The 14,900-nt window shown below is 39.9% G+C and overlaps 1 protein-coding gene across 2 annotated transcripts in view; it reads left to right on the top strand.

Annotated features, from left to right (window-relative positions):
- Positions 1–14,900, top strand: part of LOC117990639 (homeobox protein Nkx-2.4-like) — a 61,688-nt gene that overhangs the window by 21,603 nt on the left and 25,185 nt on the right. For both annotated transcript variants that reach the window (XM_034978111.2, XM_069504622.1), the window contains exon 3: positions 11,975–12,123. In XM_034978111.2, coding sequence (XP_034834002.1) covers positions 11,975–12,123 — 149 coding nt within the window. The remainder of the gene's footprint in view (positions 1–11,974; positions 12,124–14,900) is intronic.

Here is a 14,900-nt window from a genome sequence, read left to right as displayed (position 1 = left end):
CCTTATTTTGTTTTTTGAATTTCAAACGATTTACGGTCAAATACAGAAACTCTCGTCCATACTGTACCAAAGAATTTTTATGTACTACTTCGTAGATGTAATAAGGATTATTACCTCCTATGTCGATGCTTAGTACATATTTAAATGTCAGATTTTTGATTCCATTGTACTTAATATTCATATTGTTTTGTTTTTTACTCCATTGCAAGTTTGTCCTTGATTAGGTACCTATACGATTTCAACTGGTGGTAAGTGAAGACGCAGTCTAAAATGGAAGTAGACTAACACGGAAGTGATATCCATATATAGGGCAGCGATTTGAGATTTATTGCATGGGAGATTTTTTTTATAACATAATATTTCAGAGACTCTACCCAGATCAAAGCTTGGGTATAGGATTTAAGTAGGTTATAGAGACAATAGTTTTCTGTCACTGAAAACAAAACGTTTTTTAATCGTATTAAAAATTAAAATCATCAAGGAGCGTATCTAACGCGTCCCCGTCTCCCCACGTCGTCAATGTAGCCAGCACTAAATAAACTCGCCGGCAAATTGTGCGTGAATAAACACTGGCAATAATAGCCGTATTGTGTTACGATCGCACCCCTTAGAGGCTGGAGCAGACATGAACCGGTAGGTAGACCTAGCGGTTCAGCAACTTAAGATTTTGGATATAAATTCTTTCTAAGTCATGTAAGCTGTGCGCACCTCTAACTTTTCGGAGTTATACGTGCGTTTTAATTTGCTTTTTTTTATTTTTTATAAAAGAATATTAGCCATGTTTAATGACTAATATTCCCGTTTCCTCTCCAACTAAGCGTCAAAGCTTGTGCTAGGAGTAGATACGACAATAGTGCAACGGGCGGGGTTTGAACCGTCGACCTTTCGGTTTTCAGTCCACTCCTTTACCGGTTGAGCTATTGAGGCTCTGTTTAACGGTGAAGGAAAACATCGTGAGGAAACCTGCATGCCTGAGTTGCGTCCATAATGTTCTCAAAGGTGTGTGAAGTTTACCAATCCGCACATGGCCAGCGTGGTAGACTATGGCCAAAACTCTTCTCACTCTGAGAGGAGACCCGTGCTCTGTAGTGAGCCGGTGATGGGTTAATCATGATGATGATGAAGACGTCATGTAAGATTATCAGAAACTAGCTTATGCTCGCGCCTTCGTCCGCGTGGACTACACTAAGTAATTTCAAACCCTTATTTCACCCCCTTTTCAAAAATCCTTTCTTAGCGGATGCCTACGTCATAATAGCTATCTGCACGCCAAATTCTAGCGGATCCGTCCAGTAGTTTGAGCTGTGCGTTGATAGATCAGTCAGTCGAAGCTTTTCCTTTTATATATTTTGATTAAAATCATTACGGAGCGTATCTAACGCGTCTCCGACTAAATAAACTCCCCGGCAAATTGTGCGTGAATAAACACTGGCAATAATAGCCGTATTGTGTTACATCACCCCCCTGCAGATACGGACGCGTCGGGTTATCTCGCGCGCTTGATCGGAAAACGAGCTGCAGTTCTTCTTCTAAATATTACTTATTATATTGCATGCTTCGTTGCGGTGATAGCCTAGTGTAAAGACGTCCGCCTCCTATTCGGGAGCTCAGGGGTTTATGTGTCATACCTATAACCTATGTCATGTGCGTTTTGTTTTGACGGCCTCCGTGGCGCAGAGGTAAGCGCTGTGGTCTTGTTAGTGGGAGGTCCCGGGTTGGATTTCCGACAGGAGTTTGGAATTTTAAAATTTCTAAATTTCTGGTCTGGTCTGGTGGGAGGCTTCGGCCGTGGCTAGTTACCACCCTAACGACAAAACCGTGCCGCCAAGCGATTTAGCGTTCCGGTATACGATGCTGTTAGAAACCAAAGGGGTGTGGGTTTAATAAAAACTGCCATATCCCTTCCAGGTTAGCCCGCATCCATCTTAAATTGCATCATTAGGTACCTACTTACCACCAGGCGAGATTCGTAAGCACTTGTAAAAGTTTATACGAAAAAAAAAAAAAAAGAAAAAGATTGCAGTCAAGGGCTAGCTTGTACCTACTATTTATTTGTTTATAAAGAATGTTTACAAGGCTTATTTATTACGTGAACATAAACTCGATTGAATTTTTAGGGTTCCGTACCTCAAAAGGAAAAACGGAACCCTTATAGGATCACTTTGTTGTCTGTCTGTCTGTCAAGAAACCTACAGGGTACTTCCCGTTGACCTAGAATCATGAAATTTGGCAGGTAGGTAAATCTTATAGCTGATATTTGGGAAAAAATCTGAAAACAGTGAATTTAGGTTAGATCACACAAAAAAAATTAAATTGTGGTCATGAACTAATAATTAGTATTTTCAACTTTCGAAGTGAGTGACTATATCAAGTGGGGTATCATATGAAAGGTCTTCACCTGTACATTCTAAAACAGATTTTTATTTATTTTTATGCATCATAGTTTTTGAATTATCGTGCAAAATGTCGAAAAAATACGACTGTAGTACGGAACCCTCATTGCGCGAGCCTGACTCGCACTTGGCCGGTTTTTCTGTACTTAGGTACACCATCACAGTGCCGTAGGTAGGTACTAGGTAGACATAATTATATGGCACTGATGATGATTATTATGAAATATATAAGAGGCGCCGGGATAACCTAACCTAATAATGGTAATGTGTGGTACAGCCTTAAAAAAATAAACGTTTTTCTTTCTTTCTTTCTTTCTTTCTTTCAAATAATTATTCATTAGAAATCGCTCACAGCTCTTCGACATTGACTTGGTCGTCTGAATGCAGGGAAAATATCGTGGTGGCTGTCGCGAATTCATTAGTTGCGTGTCAATATTGGCTCGCCTCGGCCGTGATCTTGTGCCGCTCGTGGAGTAGGTACACACACCATTGCCTAGTCAGCCATGGAGGGTCTGTCTTGCTACTTGCAAATGAGTCCTCAATACGGGAAGCGGTCTGAAATTCGACAGGTCGCAAATTCAAATCTCTGCATCCTTTGAACAATCTAGGTTATCATAATATAAAGCACCTCACATGTAAAGAGAGAAACAGAAATCTGCGCATCTTACCAAACTACAAGAAGTTTAAATTACCTAAGACTAATAATAAGTATGGAACTAGAACATGTTCATATATCTTGGCAAATATAATGAATAACTTACCATTAACTCTGCAAAATACCTACAGTATAAGAGCGATTGTTATAAGAAATTGTAAGAGGCAGTTCTTGGATCTAGGTGCCTCTTTAGATGCCTAGTCTAGGTCTAGGAAGTGTTTCATGTAACGATATTTTATATGTACAAATATGCATTAATTAACAGCTTTTATTTTTAGAACAGTTTGTACCTATATTTTATTAAATTTGTATAACGCGAACTCGCCATCCTCACATAAACTTTAACAGTTTCTAGAGGATGGCGAACTGTTTATTTTAAAATGTATTATTGAAATTTACGTGCTCAATAAAAAAAAAAAAAAAAGGTAGGTAGGTACTATTTTCTAGTAAGCACAATATTCAGGTAACTAGGTAAGTATACTATGTTCGAGGGAAAAATGGAATATCCTACTTTGATGCCCTTTTTCTAAAAAGCGGCAACTCCAAAAAGTATTTCCCATTTAGGTATCTTAGGTAGGTAAAGACCACAACGCTTACCCCTGCGTTAGGGAAGTCGTCAGATGCTTTTATCAATTTTTTTTTCTCTAAGTATTTTAATTATTGATTGACCCAATCATGATCATGATCAACCCATCATTGCCGGCTTACTGCAAAGCAAGAGCCTCCTCTCAGAGTGAGAAGGGTTTGCCATAGTCTACCACGCTGGCCATGTGCGGATTGGTAGACTTCACACACCTTTGAGAACACTATGGAGAACTCTCAGGCATCCGCATGTAGGTTTCCTAATGATGTTTTCCTTCACCGTCAAAGCAAGTGATATTTAATTACTTAAAACGCACATAGCTCCGATAAGTTAGAAGTGTGAGCGGGATCGAACCCCTAACCTCCGATTAGAAAACGGACGTTGATATCGACCCAATACAAGTCAATCTCAGAGATTATAAACATGCAAGCGTGAGGCTCCCCTAGCCCCGGAGTGCGTTTGATGACCGCTCAAAGACCTAGGTGCCTACCTAATTATAGGTGGGTAATTAGGTATATGTAGTGACTAGGAAGGTGTTTTGAGTTTCAAACAAGAATCAAAACCGGGACTTGCGAATATTCGCAATAACTAACTTTTACCCGTGACTACACCAAACCCCTATTTTACCCTCTTATGGGTTGAATTTACAAAAATAGCTATCTGCATACAGTTCGATCTGTTAAGTTGTTTGAGCTTGCACTGATAGACCAGGAACTTTTCTTTTTGTATTTTTAGATAAATCAGTCATGTTGTATAGTCAATATCGGAGATTAGGTATACCTAAACATACAGGCGTGAGTGAGGCGCCCCTAGCCCCAGAGTGCGTTTGATAACCGCTCAAAGACCTAGGTGCATAGGTTTTTAGTTAGGCGTATCGTTGACTTCGGTAAAAGACTAGCTTAAATCAAGAATCGAAGCCGGGATTTGCGAATATTCGCAACAATGAATCGGAGAGGTTGCCTAGTCAATCTCAGAGATTATAAACACACAGGCGTGAGTGTGGCGCCCCTAGCCCCGGAGTGCGTTTGATGACCGCTCAATTGGCGTGAAATTGCCCGCCGAGGGTCAGGGTCCAGCCGGGTGCAGCTGACGGCTGACCGATAATTAGCGTCATAACTGACTACTGGAATTTTAAATGCAATCGATTGATAAAACATTGGCACAGTAGGAATAAGGCACATAGTACTCCGACGCCTTTGATCTCGTAATAAATGACGACCATGCTAAACATGCAGGAAAAACTAGCTATCAAGCAAGCGATATCCACCACCACCACGCAGTACCACACAAATCCCCCAAAACACGCTCGACGCACGATACCGAAGCATCCTCAGGAGATGTACCTAGAGTGTAGACCTTATACAAGTTACAATGCACAATAATTTTACACCAAGCGAGAAAAAATGCAAAAATGTATAAATAAGATAATTAGGCAATCTAAAAATTCTAAATAATATCTGTCCCGGCTTTACTCACGTGATTAGTCGACGTTAGCCCGACTAGTTTCGAACCCATACGGGGTCCTAAAAACCGGTCGGGGGGGGGGGGGGGGGGGGGGGGGGTAAAGCCGGGACAGATATTATTTAGAATGGAAATCACTCACGGTAGTGTAAAAAGTTTTGACGACCTCCCTGGCGCAGTGGTGAGCGCTGTGGTCTTAATAGTGGGAGGTCCGGGTTCGATTCCTGGCAGGGGTTTGGAATTTTATAATTTCTAAATTTCTGGTCTGGTCTGGTGGGAGGCTTCGGCCGTGGCTAGTTACCACCCTACCGGCAAAGCCGTGCCGCCAAGCGATTTAGCGTTCCGGTACGATGCCGTGTAGAAACCAAAGGGGTATGGGTTTAATAAAAACTGCCATACCCCTTCCAGGTTAGCCCGCTATCATCTTAGACTGCATCATCACTTACCACCAGGTGAGATTGCAGTCAAGGGCTAACTTGTATCTGAATAAAAAAAAAAAAAAAAAAAAAAAAAAAAAAAAAAAAAAAAAAAAAAAACGCTAAAACAATCTAAAAATGATAATTTCAGTTTATAAAATTACACATAAATAATGAATTTTACTAGGTAATGAATTTTACTATTCATTTTAAAGATTTCACTTTTTTATCTGTTCTACAAATATCCAAAACGCAGATACCGTAGCCGCCATGTTAATTCCGACTGTGACGTCACTAAGTTGCTAGGTACCTAAGTAGATACCTATTTCGTTACCACGCACGGTATAGCCCGCGAGTGCCTAAATAATAAAATTTTTAGATCTGAAAATTCGTTTGAATAGGTAACATAAAGTTTTGATAAAAGATAAAACTAACCTAGTTAGGAATAAGTTCGGAATATCGAATGGGGAACGGGAGCCCCTGAGGGTCCGACCTTTATTTCGATTAGGGAACTATTTGCTGTCAAAACATGCGCCCGATGGACGGGCAATGGTGTCGACACATGACATGTGATAATTATGTTACACTAGAATAGATAGATGCGTTTCGCCAATGTTTTTCATATTTTAATATCTATAGCAACTTGCCCGGATTTACGTTTCCGTGGGAACTTTTTGCTTTTCCGGGATAACCCAGAAAAGTAGATTAAACTAGTAAACGAGCAAACTATTATTAGTAGCCTATGTCACGTTTCAGGTCTTTATGCATTTAAAAAATCACGCTGATCTGTTGCTCCTTTGCGACGTGATTGAAGGACAAACCAACAAACACACTTTCGCATTTATATGGTTCCTAGCAATGATATTAGAAGAAATTCTTCTAATATCATTGGTTCCTAGTGATCTATTTAGCTATTTTTTTTACGAATACTTTATGAGCTTCCGGATAAATCCCTAATACATATATACCTAAGTTTATTTTGTAAACATAGTACCTACCTACGTGTCATTAAAACCGCTTTCAAAACCTTTGTGAAGTTGTGAATCAAAAGAACGTTCAGAATTTCCCTGAACAGCGCAACATTTCAATTAAATCTCCATCAATGAGATCTCAGACCCGATAACAAAATGTCCGGTGGTGCATTGACATCCCATAGGAGTTTCGACGGGATGAAAGCATCTATAGACGTGCCAACAAGTCGGCTGCCTACGGATACTGTCTTTTAGCACAATTTATTCACTATATTTTTTATAATTTTTTAGTGTTTACCTACACTTCAAGGAAATTACTAAATAATTTTTAAATACATGTCAAAAATTGCGTGACCGGCAGGAATCGAACCTGCATCTTCTGGGTTCCCGCCCGATGCCTTGACCGTTCGGCCTTATGGATTTAGGTTTTTTAAGTCCCGTGGGAACTCTTTAATTTTCCGGGATAAAAAGTAGCCTATGCCCTTCCCCGGGATGCAAGCTATACCGAATTTGGTCAAAATCCTTTGACTTCAAAAACGGAGGAGGTTCTCAATTCGTCGGAATCATTTTCTATTCTATTCCATAAAGATGCGCGAATAAGTTCGCTGTTACCACATCAATGGCCCCGATTCTCTAGTCTCTCTCTAAACTAAATTTAGAGTATCTGCATCCTTTTCTTTTTACTAATGCTAAAAAAGGTACGGAACATGACTTTCACATTTAAAGACTCTAAATTTTAGTGCACAATTCAAATTTAAACAGTATGTTAGCCTCTGGAAGGTGGGAAATTCATTGTGGGAATGAGTGTAATATTTTATAATAAAATTCCACAAGCAATTTTAGACTTGCCTTTAAACAAGTTTAAAAAATGTGTTAAAAGTATGCTCCTAAAAAAAGCATATTATAAGTACAGTCGCAGACTATGTAAACGATATAAAAGCTTGGATTTGACTCGCTCCAGCAATGCACGGGGCTGCAATGGCTTGTATAGTACGGTATAATAACATTGTAAATTGAAAAATTAAAAAGAGCAACCGCCGAGTTTCTTGCTGGATCTTCTCGGTAGGAACGGCATTCCGAACCAGTGGTAAATTAAAACAACCTGACTATTCATAAGTACTTGTAAAAAGTTTACATGAATAAAAAGACATTCTATTCTATTCTATTCCATTCTGTTAGTATAGTTTATCTAACTTAACTATCTAATTACCTACTGATGCATGGTGCCAAGAATACTGGCTGCATTTCCGCGCTGGCCAGCCGGGCTGATGCTTGTAGTTGGCATATCTATAGATTCTATAAACCTTTTTTTTGTTTTTTTTCCGATGCAAGGCAACGCTATCGCGTATAATAGGTACAGCCAAAACAGCGCAGAGGTCGCACAATGGCGATGTAAGACAGAATGGGGAGTAATATTTTATTGAAGACCCTTTCTCGACTCTGGAGTGTTGTGTCAATATGGGCGGTGAATTCGATGGAGCGTAATGTGTGGAATACGCAGACTAGAGAAAACTCTACTCGTAGGTAGGGTACGGGCTGCGCAAAATGTGAAACTTGTCGGTAGAAGCAAAAATATCAAATCAAATCATTTCATCGAATCAAATTCATTTATTTCTTGTAAGATAACTATCGCATCTCTTATACTGTGTCTGTGACTCTGTGAAGATTCTACTGAGAAGAGCCGGTAAAAAACTCAGCAGTTGCTTTCAAAGGAATTCATAATTTTTAGGGTTCCGTACCTCAAAAGGAAAAACGGAACCCTTATAGGATCACTTTGGTGTCTGTCTGTCTGTCTGTCTGTCTGTCAAGAAACCTACAGGGTACTTCCCGTTGACCTAGAATCATGAAATTTGGCAGGTAGGTAGATCTTATAGCTGACATTTGGGGAAAAATCTGAAAACCGCGAATTTAGGGTTAGATCACACAAAAAAAATTAAATTGTGGTCATGAACTAATAATTAGTATTTTCAACTTTCGAAGTGAGTGACTATATCAAGTGGGGTATCATATGAAAGGTTTTCACCTGTACATTCTAAAACAGATTTTTATTTATTTTCATGCATCATAGTTTTTGAATTATCGTGCAAAATGTCGAAAAAATACGACTGTAGTACGGAACCCTCATTGCGCGAGCCTGACTCGCACTTGGCCGGTTTTTTTATAAAATTTAGGTAGAGCTAAAAATCTATATAACTACCTCAGTTGTATGGCATTCAATGTTCTGAAGTGATGGTTCTTTTCAATGCATTATGCATATGCAGGCCACCAAAATAGGTAGGTACCTATGCCTTCAATTCAATTTTTGAAAGCTGTTTGTGTTTTTGTTAGAATACGTGTACACCTACTTCCGAAACTGTTTGTTCACGAAAGCTCTATCTATTTTTTCCTCTAATCCATGCATGGAGGAATATTGCTGCGTAGCATCGCGTAGGTGCGCTACAATAAAATAATGCAGATCTGTCGATGTAGGAGAATAACTGTGTTTGTGCACAACAAACAGATTGTGTGCACACATCATATCTTGTGTTAAGTGCAGTTAGTGCAAATCTGTCTCCGTTCCGAGAGCCGATGCCGAGAGTATAGACAGTGGCGTGCAGGCCGTAGAGGCATGAAAGCATTGCTTACCCCAGTTGTAACAGCTCAATGCATATTTTTCATTATAACACTACATACATTTATCATTGTCTGGTGGGAGGCTTCGGCCGTGGCTAGTTACCACCCTACCGGCAAAGCCGTGCCGCCAAGCGATTTAGCGTTCCGGTACGATGCCGTGAAGAAACCAAAGGGGTTTAATAAAAACTGCCATACCCCTTCCAGGTTAGCCCGCTTCCATCTTAGACTGCATCATCACTTACCACCAGGTGAGATTGCAGTCAAGGGCTAACTTGTATCTGAATAAAATAAAAACTAACAGGTAGGTGACATGCCGTGCTACAAGTTCCTTTCTTGTTGTACAGTACGCGACAGAAAATAATGTATATCGGCCCTTACAATGACATTTCGGCTTTGTAGAGGGTTGTCTCTGTCACTCATACCTATATGACGTTTTGTTGGTCTCAACGACAGAGATGCTCTACAAATCCGCTATCTAATTCTCAAGGTCGATGTACGTTATTTTCTGGTAATTTAAAACTACCTGACTATTCATAAGTACTTGTAAAAAGTTTACATGAATAAAAAAACATTCTATTCTATTCTATTCTCCCTGCGAGTATCATAATGTCTGATGTCGCTGAAAAAACCCTTGACAACTTTATATTATTATTACCTAATACCACAGAATACATAATCAAGATAGGTACCTAGACCTCTGTTCGTTAGGCAGAGTACCTAATATTCCTACATACATACAACACGGTACGCATAAACTAAACAAACCATATTTTTTAATCTGCAAGAGTAACTACAAAATAAAAAATCGCGTCGTGTAGTGTCATTAGCGAGAATGGCGGTAAAATAAGGGTGGTCTTTCACTAAAGCCACGCTGCAGTTCTAAGCGATCCAAAGCTATAATCTATTTTTCCTTATTTGAATTCATAGGTAGGTAAGTTACAAGCAAGTATCTTCTTGCTAAAATGAGTAAGTAGCGAACTAAACAGGACCTTCTTACCCCGAACTAACAATGAAATTTATGATACGAGTGAAAAACCTAACTCCAGAAGGTCTTAAGCGACAACTACAACTCTACGACAATAAGTACGAGATTATGACACTGCTATTGTAGTAAACTTTCTCCTTAGCCTCTGAGGACTTTTCCATTCTCAGTTAAATTACAGAATCACCTACATGATACCTCCATGATATCCACAGATGACAGTGAACGCTTTTAGATTATTATTAGTTACTAGCTTAGGCCTACAACTTCATCCGCGTGGACTACACCAATTTCAAACCCCTATTTCAATCCTTTGGGGGTTGAATTTTCAAAAAAACTTTCTTAGCGGAGGCCTACATCATAATAGCTATCTGCGTACCAAATTTTAGCCCGATCTCTCCAAAAGTTTGAGCTGTGCGTTGATAGATCAGTCAGTCAGTCAATCCTTTTATATATTTAAAATCAGCTCACTCGATATAGCAGCCTTATATAGCCACGTACGAACACTGGAATACAGGACTAATGTTCTGAGCGAGGAAAGATTAATTTTTGTCGGTGATATTAATTTTTTATAATGATAATAGGATGGGTGGGTAGTGACAATGTAATTAAAACATTAAGCCAGGAGAAAATGATATTGTAGGTAGAGTTATTTAATGTGATTCACTGCATTACACAAATGACAGAATTACGGGCAAAATAATGTTTTTAAAATATTTAAAAGGGAACTGAGTGTCTCATCTGTTTACTAAAATGATAGTATACTTACCTGTATTCTTTTTTAAATAAAATGTTTTTCCTACTTGGAAAATATGCTATAGAAGTTAGGTACTGCGAGCGTATGACTATACTTTAGTTTGCTTTAGCTTTTCTGACTTAAAAGATAAATCAGGGAAACGCGTAAGCGACGCGATTTGTCTGGCGTTTTGGACCTTCTGGTGTTAGATTTTTCACTCGTATCATGATTTCATTGCCAGTTTGCAGTAATAACGTCTTATGGCCGCGTAGGTAAGTATATACACGCTGAAATCTTAGTGGTTGTTTTCTCGCGTTAGAATGATTTGCTCTCAGTAGTAGGTACTATCGAAACATTGAGTTAACTTTAAAAAAATAGAAAATGTTTTTGTTTTGAAATTATTGAAAAAGAACATCAAAAGTTTGAAAAACAATAGTAATTCTCTAGCCATGTGAATAGTAAGTAGGTACATCCACTCGAACCTCGCTGCCAATAAAGTGTAAACGTTTAGAGCAAAATAAGCTCACGCGTGTAGTGATACGGCATAAACTAGCCTGCACGCACGCGGTACTGCAATTGCTTCGAGGTCTCATTCGAGTTTTATTTTTCTCGATTGTAAATTTGCCATTTTGATTCTAATAATTTTGTATATTTATACATCAATTGTAATACCTACATTACAATTTCAACGTGTTTAGCGCCGCATTTTTGCATTTTAGCGAGAAGCTACTTGTTTACCTGTTAAGGAAAAATAGATTGTGAATTTTGTTATGTGTACACCATGAAATTTAAAACATGTGCTTGCATTGTATTGATTGAAGATTAAGGTAAACATTCATGGAAGCGCAGCGAGCGCAAATATTTTCACAAAACAGGAAAAGAACTTACAAAATATAGCCGCCCCGCACACCCGCACTTCAGCCACACTTTCCCGCTCCGGGTTACGGGCTGTGTGGGTGTGCGGGGCGTCCCCGTCCCGATTGCCATGTCGAGTTGTCGCGAACTACAGGTAACTATACCTAACATTATGGTGAGGGTGTAATTTATCAAGGCTCTAGGAAAGAGCTTCTAAAAGAACTAGAAAAGAATAGATGTACTTCTTACCTACTTACTTACCTACTTAGACGTACAATTTTTGAGAATAAAATATAAAAGTCCTTTCAGTTTCCAGGCTAATGACGTCGACGTCGGGTGGCATGGGGCATGTCAACCAAATGGGTGGGCTGGCGGCGTGCGCGGGTCCCGACGCCAAGCCCATGCAGTTCCCGCTCGCGCAGAGAAGAAAACGGAGAGTGCTGTTCACGCAGGCGCAGGTGAGACTCCCTCTATAGCTAATGTTTAGGTCACGCTGGGCAGCAAGGGGCACGTCAACCAGATGGACGGGCTGGTTAGGTTAGGTTAGGTTAGGTTAGGTTAGATGGACGGGCTGGTGGCGTGTGCAGGTCCTGATACCAAGCCCATGCAGATCCCGCTCGCGCAGAGAAGGAACCGGTGAGTGCTGTTCACGCAGGCATAGGTGAGACTCTCTCTGTTCACGCTAATGACTTGGCGTTGGGTGCCATACCATAATACATAACACATCAGGTACTTGAAGAGCATAGCACAAGATCAGATCAGCATCAGAAGTTGAAATGGGGTCTGCATATTTTGATACGGAGCTCCATTGGGAATTCGGTTTAAACTTAGGTATAAGTATAGTAGATTTTCTGGATACTGTGCCTATGTTCTGGACTACTATAGGATACCTAGGACATATAGGCACAATCACATTGTAATCTATTATAATGTAAAAGCTCTACGTTCGACAATAGTTATGACGTCGCGTACCCATTGTCATAACTCAAAATACAAGATTATCATAACCAGTTATATCTAGGTAGTAGATTCAGTATTTATTAATATATTCTCATCACGTCTCCACATTCGGCAGAAGTTTTGTTCATTTCGCCCCGCGCTACGTCTATTTGCAAGCCCTCACAGGGGAGTTTTATTTGACGATCATTTTACAAATAAATTCGATAGGGGGACCTTGCCTTACCTGCCGTTCGAGTTTAACTAATGCGCCCCATTCAGGATAGAGCTACGTTGCATATAATATCAAACTGGTGGTTTTGATGGCACAGTTGTTAGGAGGCCTGGATAGTGTGCTAACAAGGTCACTTTAGCATTTATATTATTCAGTAAGAATGGATAATTTGAAGAACCAATTTAGTATTGATATATGGATAAGTAGTTAGGTTTAGGTAGCCCTAGACTTTTAGGGTGGTAAAAACTATACGAGAGAAACAATAGCAAGTAGCGACAGACAATCGTGTCGTGTGGTTTATGGGCCGCTTTATGGCGAGGGGAGATTTGATCGCGACTAACGCGATTTTTATTGCCGAGGGCCCGAGCGGGGTTAGGTTATTATTTTATATTCGTATAGTTTTGAACGTTTTAATGCCTCAGATTGTTGAGTGAGTGATTTGTATGATATTGGGGACGAAGATTTGAAGGTAGGCTATGTAGAGTCATTCAGGGTAACTGAGCGCAGTGGGTAAGTGAGCGCACTGTGTAGGTGCTATCTATACAGGATGTAACCGAACGCTAGCAAAAACTTAGCGTTACTATTGTTATTCTACCTAAACACAATCCAATTCCAATAACCATTTCATTTATAGTATTTTTCAAACCCGCAATGTGCGTGCAAAATTCGGGTCAATGCCTGGCCTACGATACGGCATTGACTCCGAGTGGCCTACATACACAACGTTCGTTGACCTCTAGCGTCAGTCAGATGTACTTATATGTCGTAAACTTTTTGTGGTGTCATATCAGTAATCATCAGTACCTACTATCACCTGTCTTAGTTTCTGCCAGGCGTTCTGGTTACACCCTGTAGGTAGTTCATCTTTATCCACCGATCACTAAGTGTTTAACTATCAGTCTCTTCTATTAGGTAGGTATCTACCTATGTTTAGACTAAGTAGATTAGGTATGCCCGCGGCTTCATTCGCGTGAATTTAGTATATTGTGTAACTCTTTGGACCTATGGACCGACCAAATTAAGTCTGTTGTGGGAGGTCCTTTGCACGAGTGTACCAGGCTGTCAGCCAGCAGGGAGAAATGGCGAATGCTCGTGAGGCATATAGCATCTGCCCTCAAAGACGTTGCTTCGTGATGACCACGACCGCTCTGCCAAGAGTGATACGACAAAGAAGAAGAAGAAGAAGTAACTCTTTGAGTTTCCAGAATAAAAATAGACATGCTAGCGATGCAAGCTACAACTATAAGCCAGTGTCGAGCAGTTCATAGAGGCATAAAACACTGTTTACCCAAGTTGAAATAACTTCGCCCTCATTTTTCATAGGTAATGAGTAATGACACTCAGTACAAAGGTAACTTAACTAAGTAATGCCTACCCTTCGAATTATGTGCACGCCACTGCTATAAGCCTACCTAACTAAGCAGATGAGCTGTGAAAATGGTAACAGGCTGACACACTTTTGCATTTACAATATTACTTAGTAGGCCTGTAATCTGTATGCAATATCATAGGTATGGATACGGATAGAGGTTATATAAGTAGGTACATTATGTAGGTAGGTAGAAGGTACCTACTTGGGGCGTAAAAGGGGTTACCTACCTACCACCTTGGAAACAATAACGCATTTTCCAAAGGCACAAAACAATACCTCTTTGGGAACAATAAAAATAGGTGTTCCCAGATCCGTGTGTACATTCTCCCCTTCAGTATTTCAGGGAATAGAATTAATTACATGGAGCGAACGTAGCATATCTTTCACCGGGGGCCCGGGGGCGGGGCCTCCACCGGAAGTGGGAGGGGTTAGGGTCCCGGGGGAGGGCAGGGGAGGGCCCTCGAAATTAAATAGCTGTGTTAACGTAATCTCGCGCCAGGTAACACGGAATGTTTAATTATGTGCATTAATGAACGCTGTAATATATTTATTGCGTGAATACATTTTGTGATATTTTTATTTTATAATTGAATTGAGGATGTACCTATAGGTATCTTTTTTATTAACGGCAATGTTATAAATAGGTAGGTAGGTTTCAAGTAAAGTAGTTTTTTAAATCAGGCAATTGCAGC

The sequence above is a fragment of the Maniola hyperantus genome, chromosome 18 (assembly GCF_902806685.2).
Source record: "Maniola hyperantus chromosome 18, iAphHyp1.2, whole genome shotgun sequence".
NCBI classification, from domain to species: Eukaryota; Metazoa; Arthropoda; class Insecta; order Lepidoptera; family Nymphalidae; genus Maniola; species Maniola hyperantus.
Note: the sequence above shows the minus strand (reverse complement) of the source record. Positions and strands in the feature narration are given on the sequence as shown.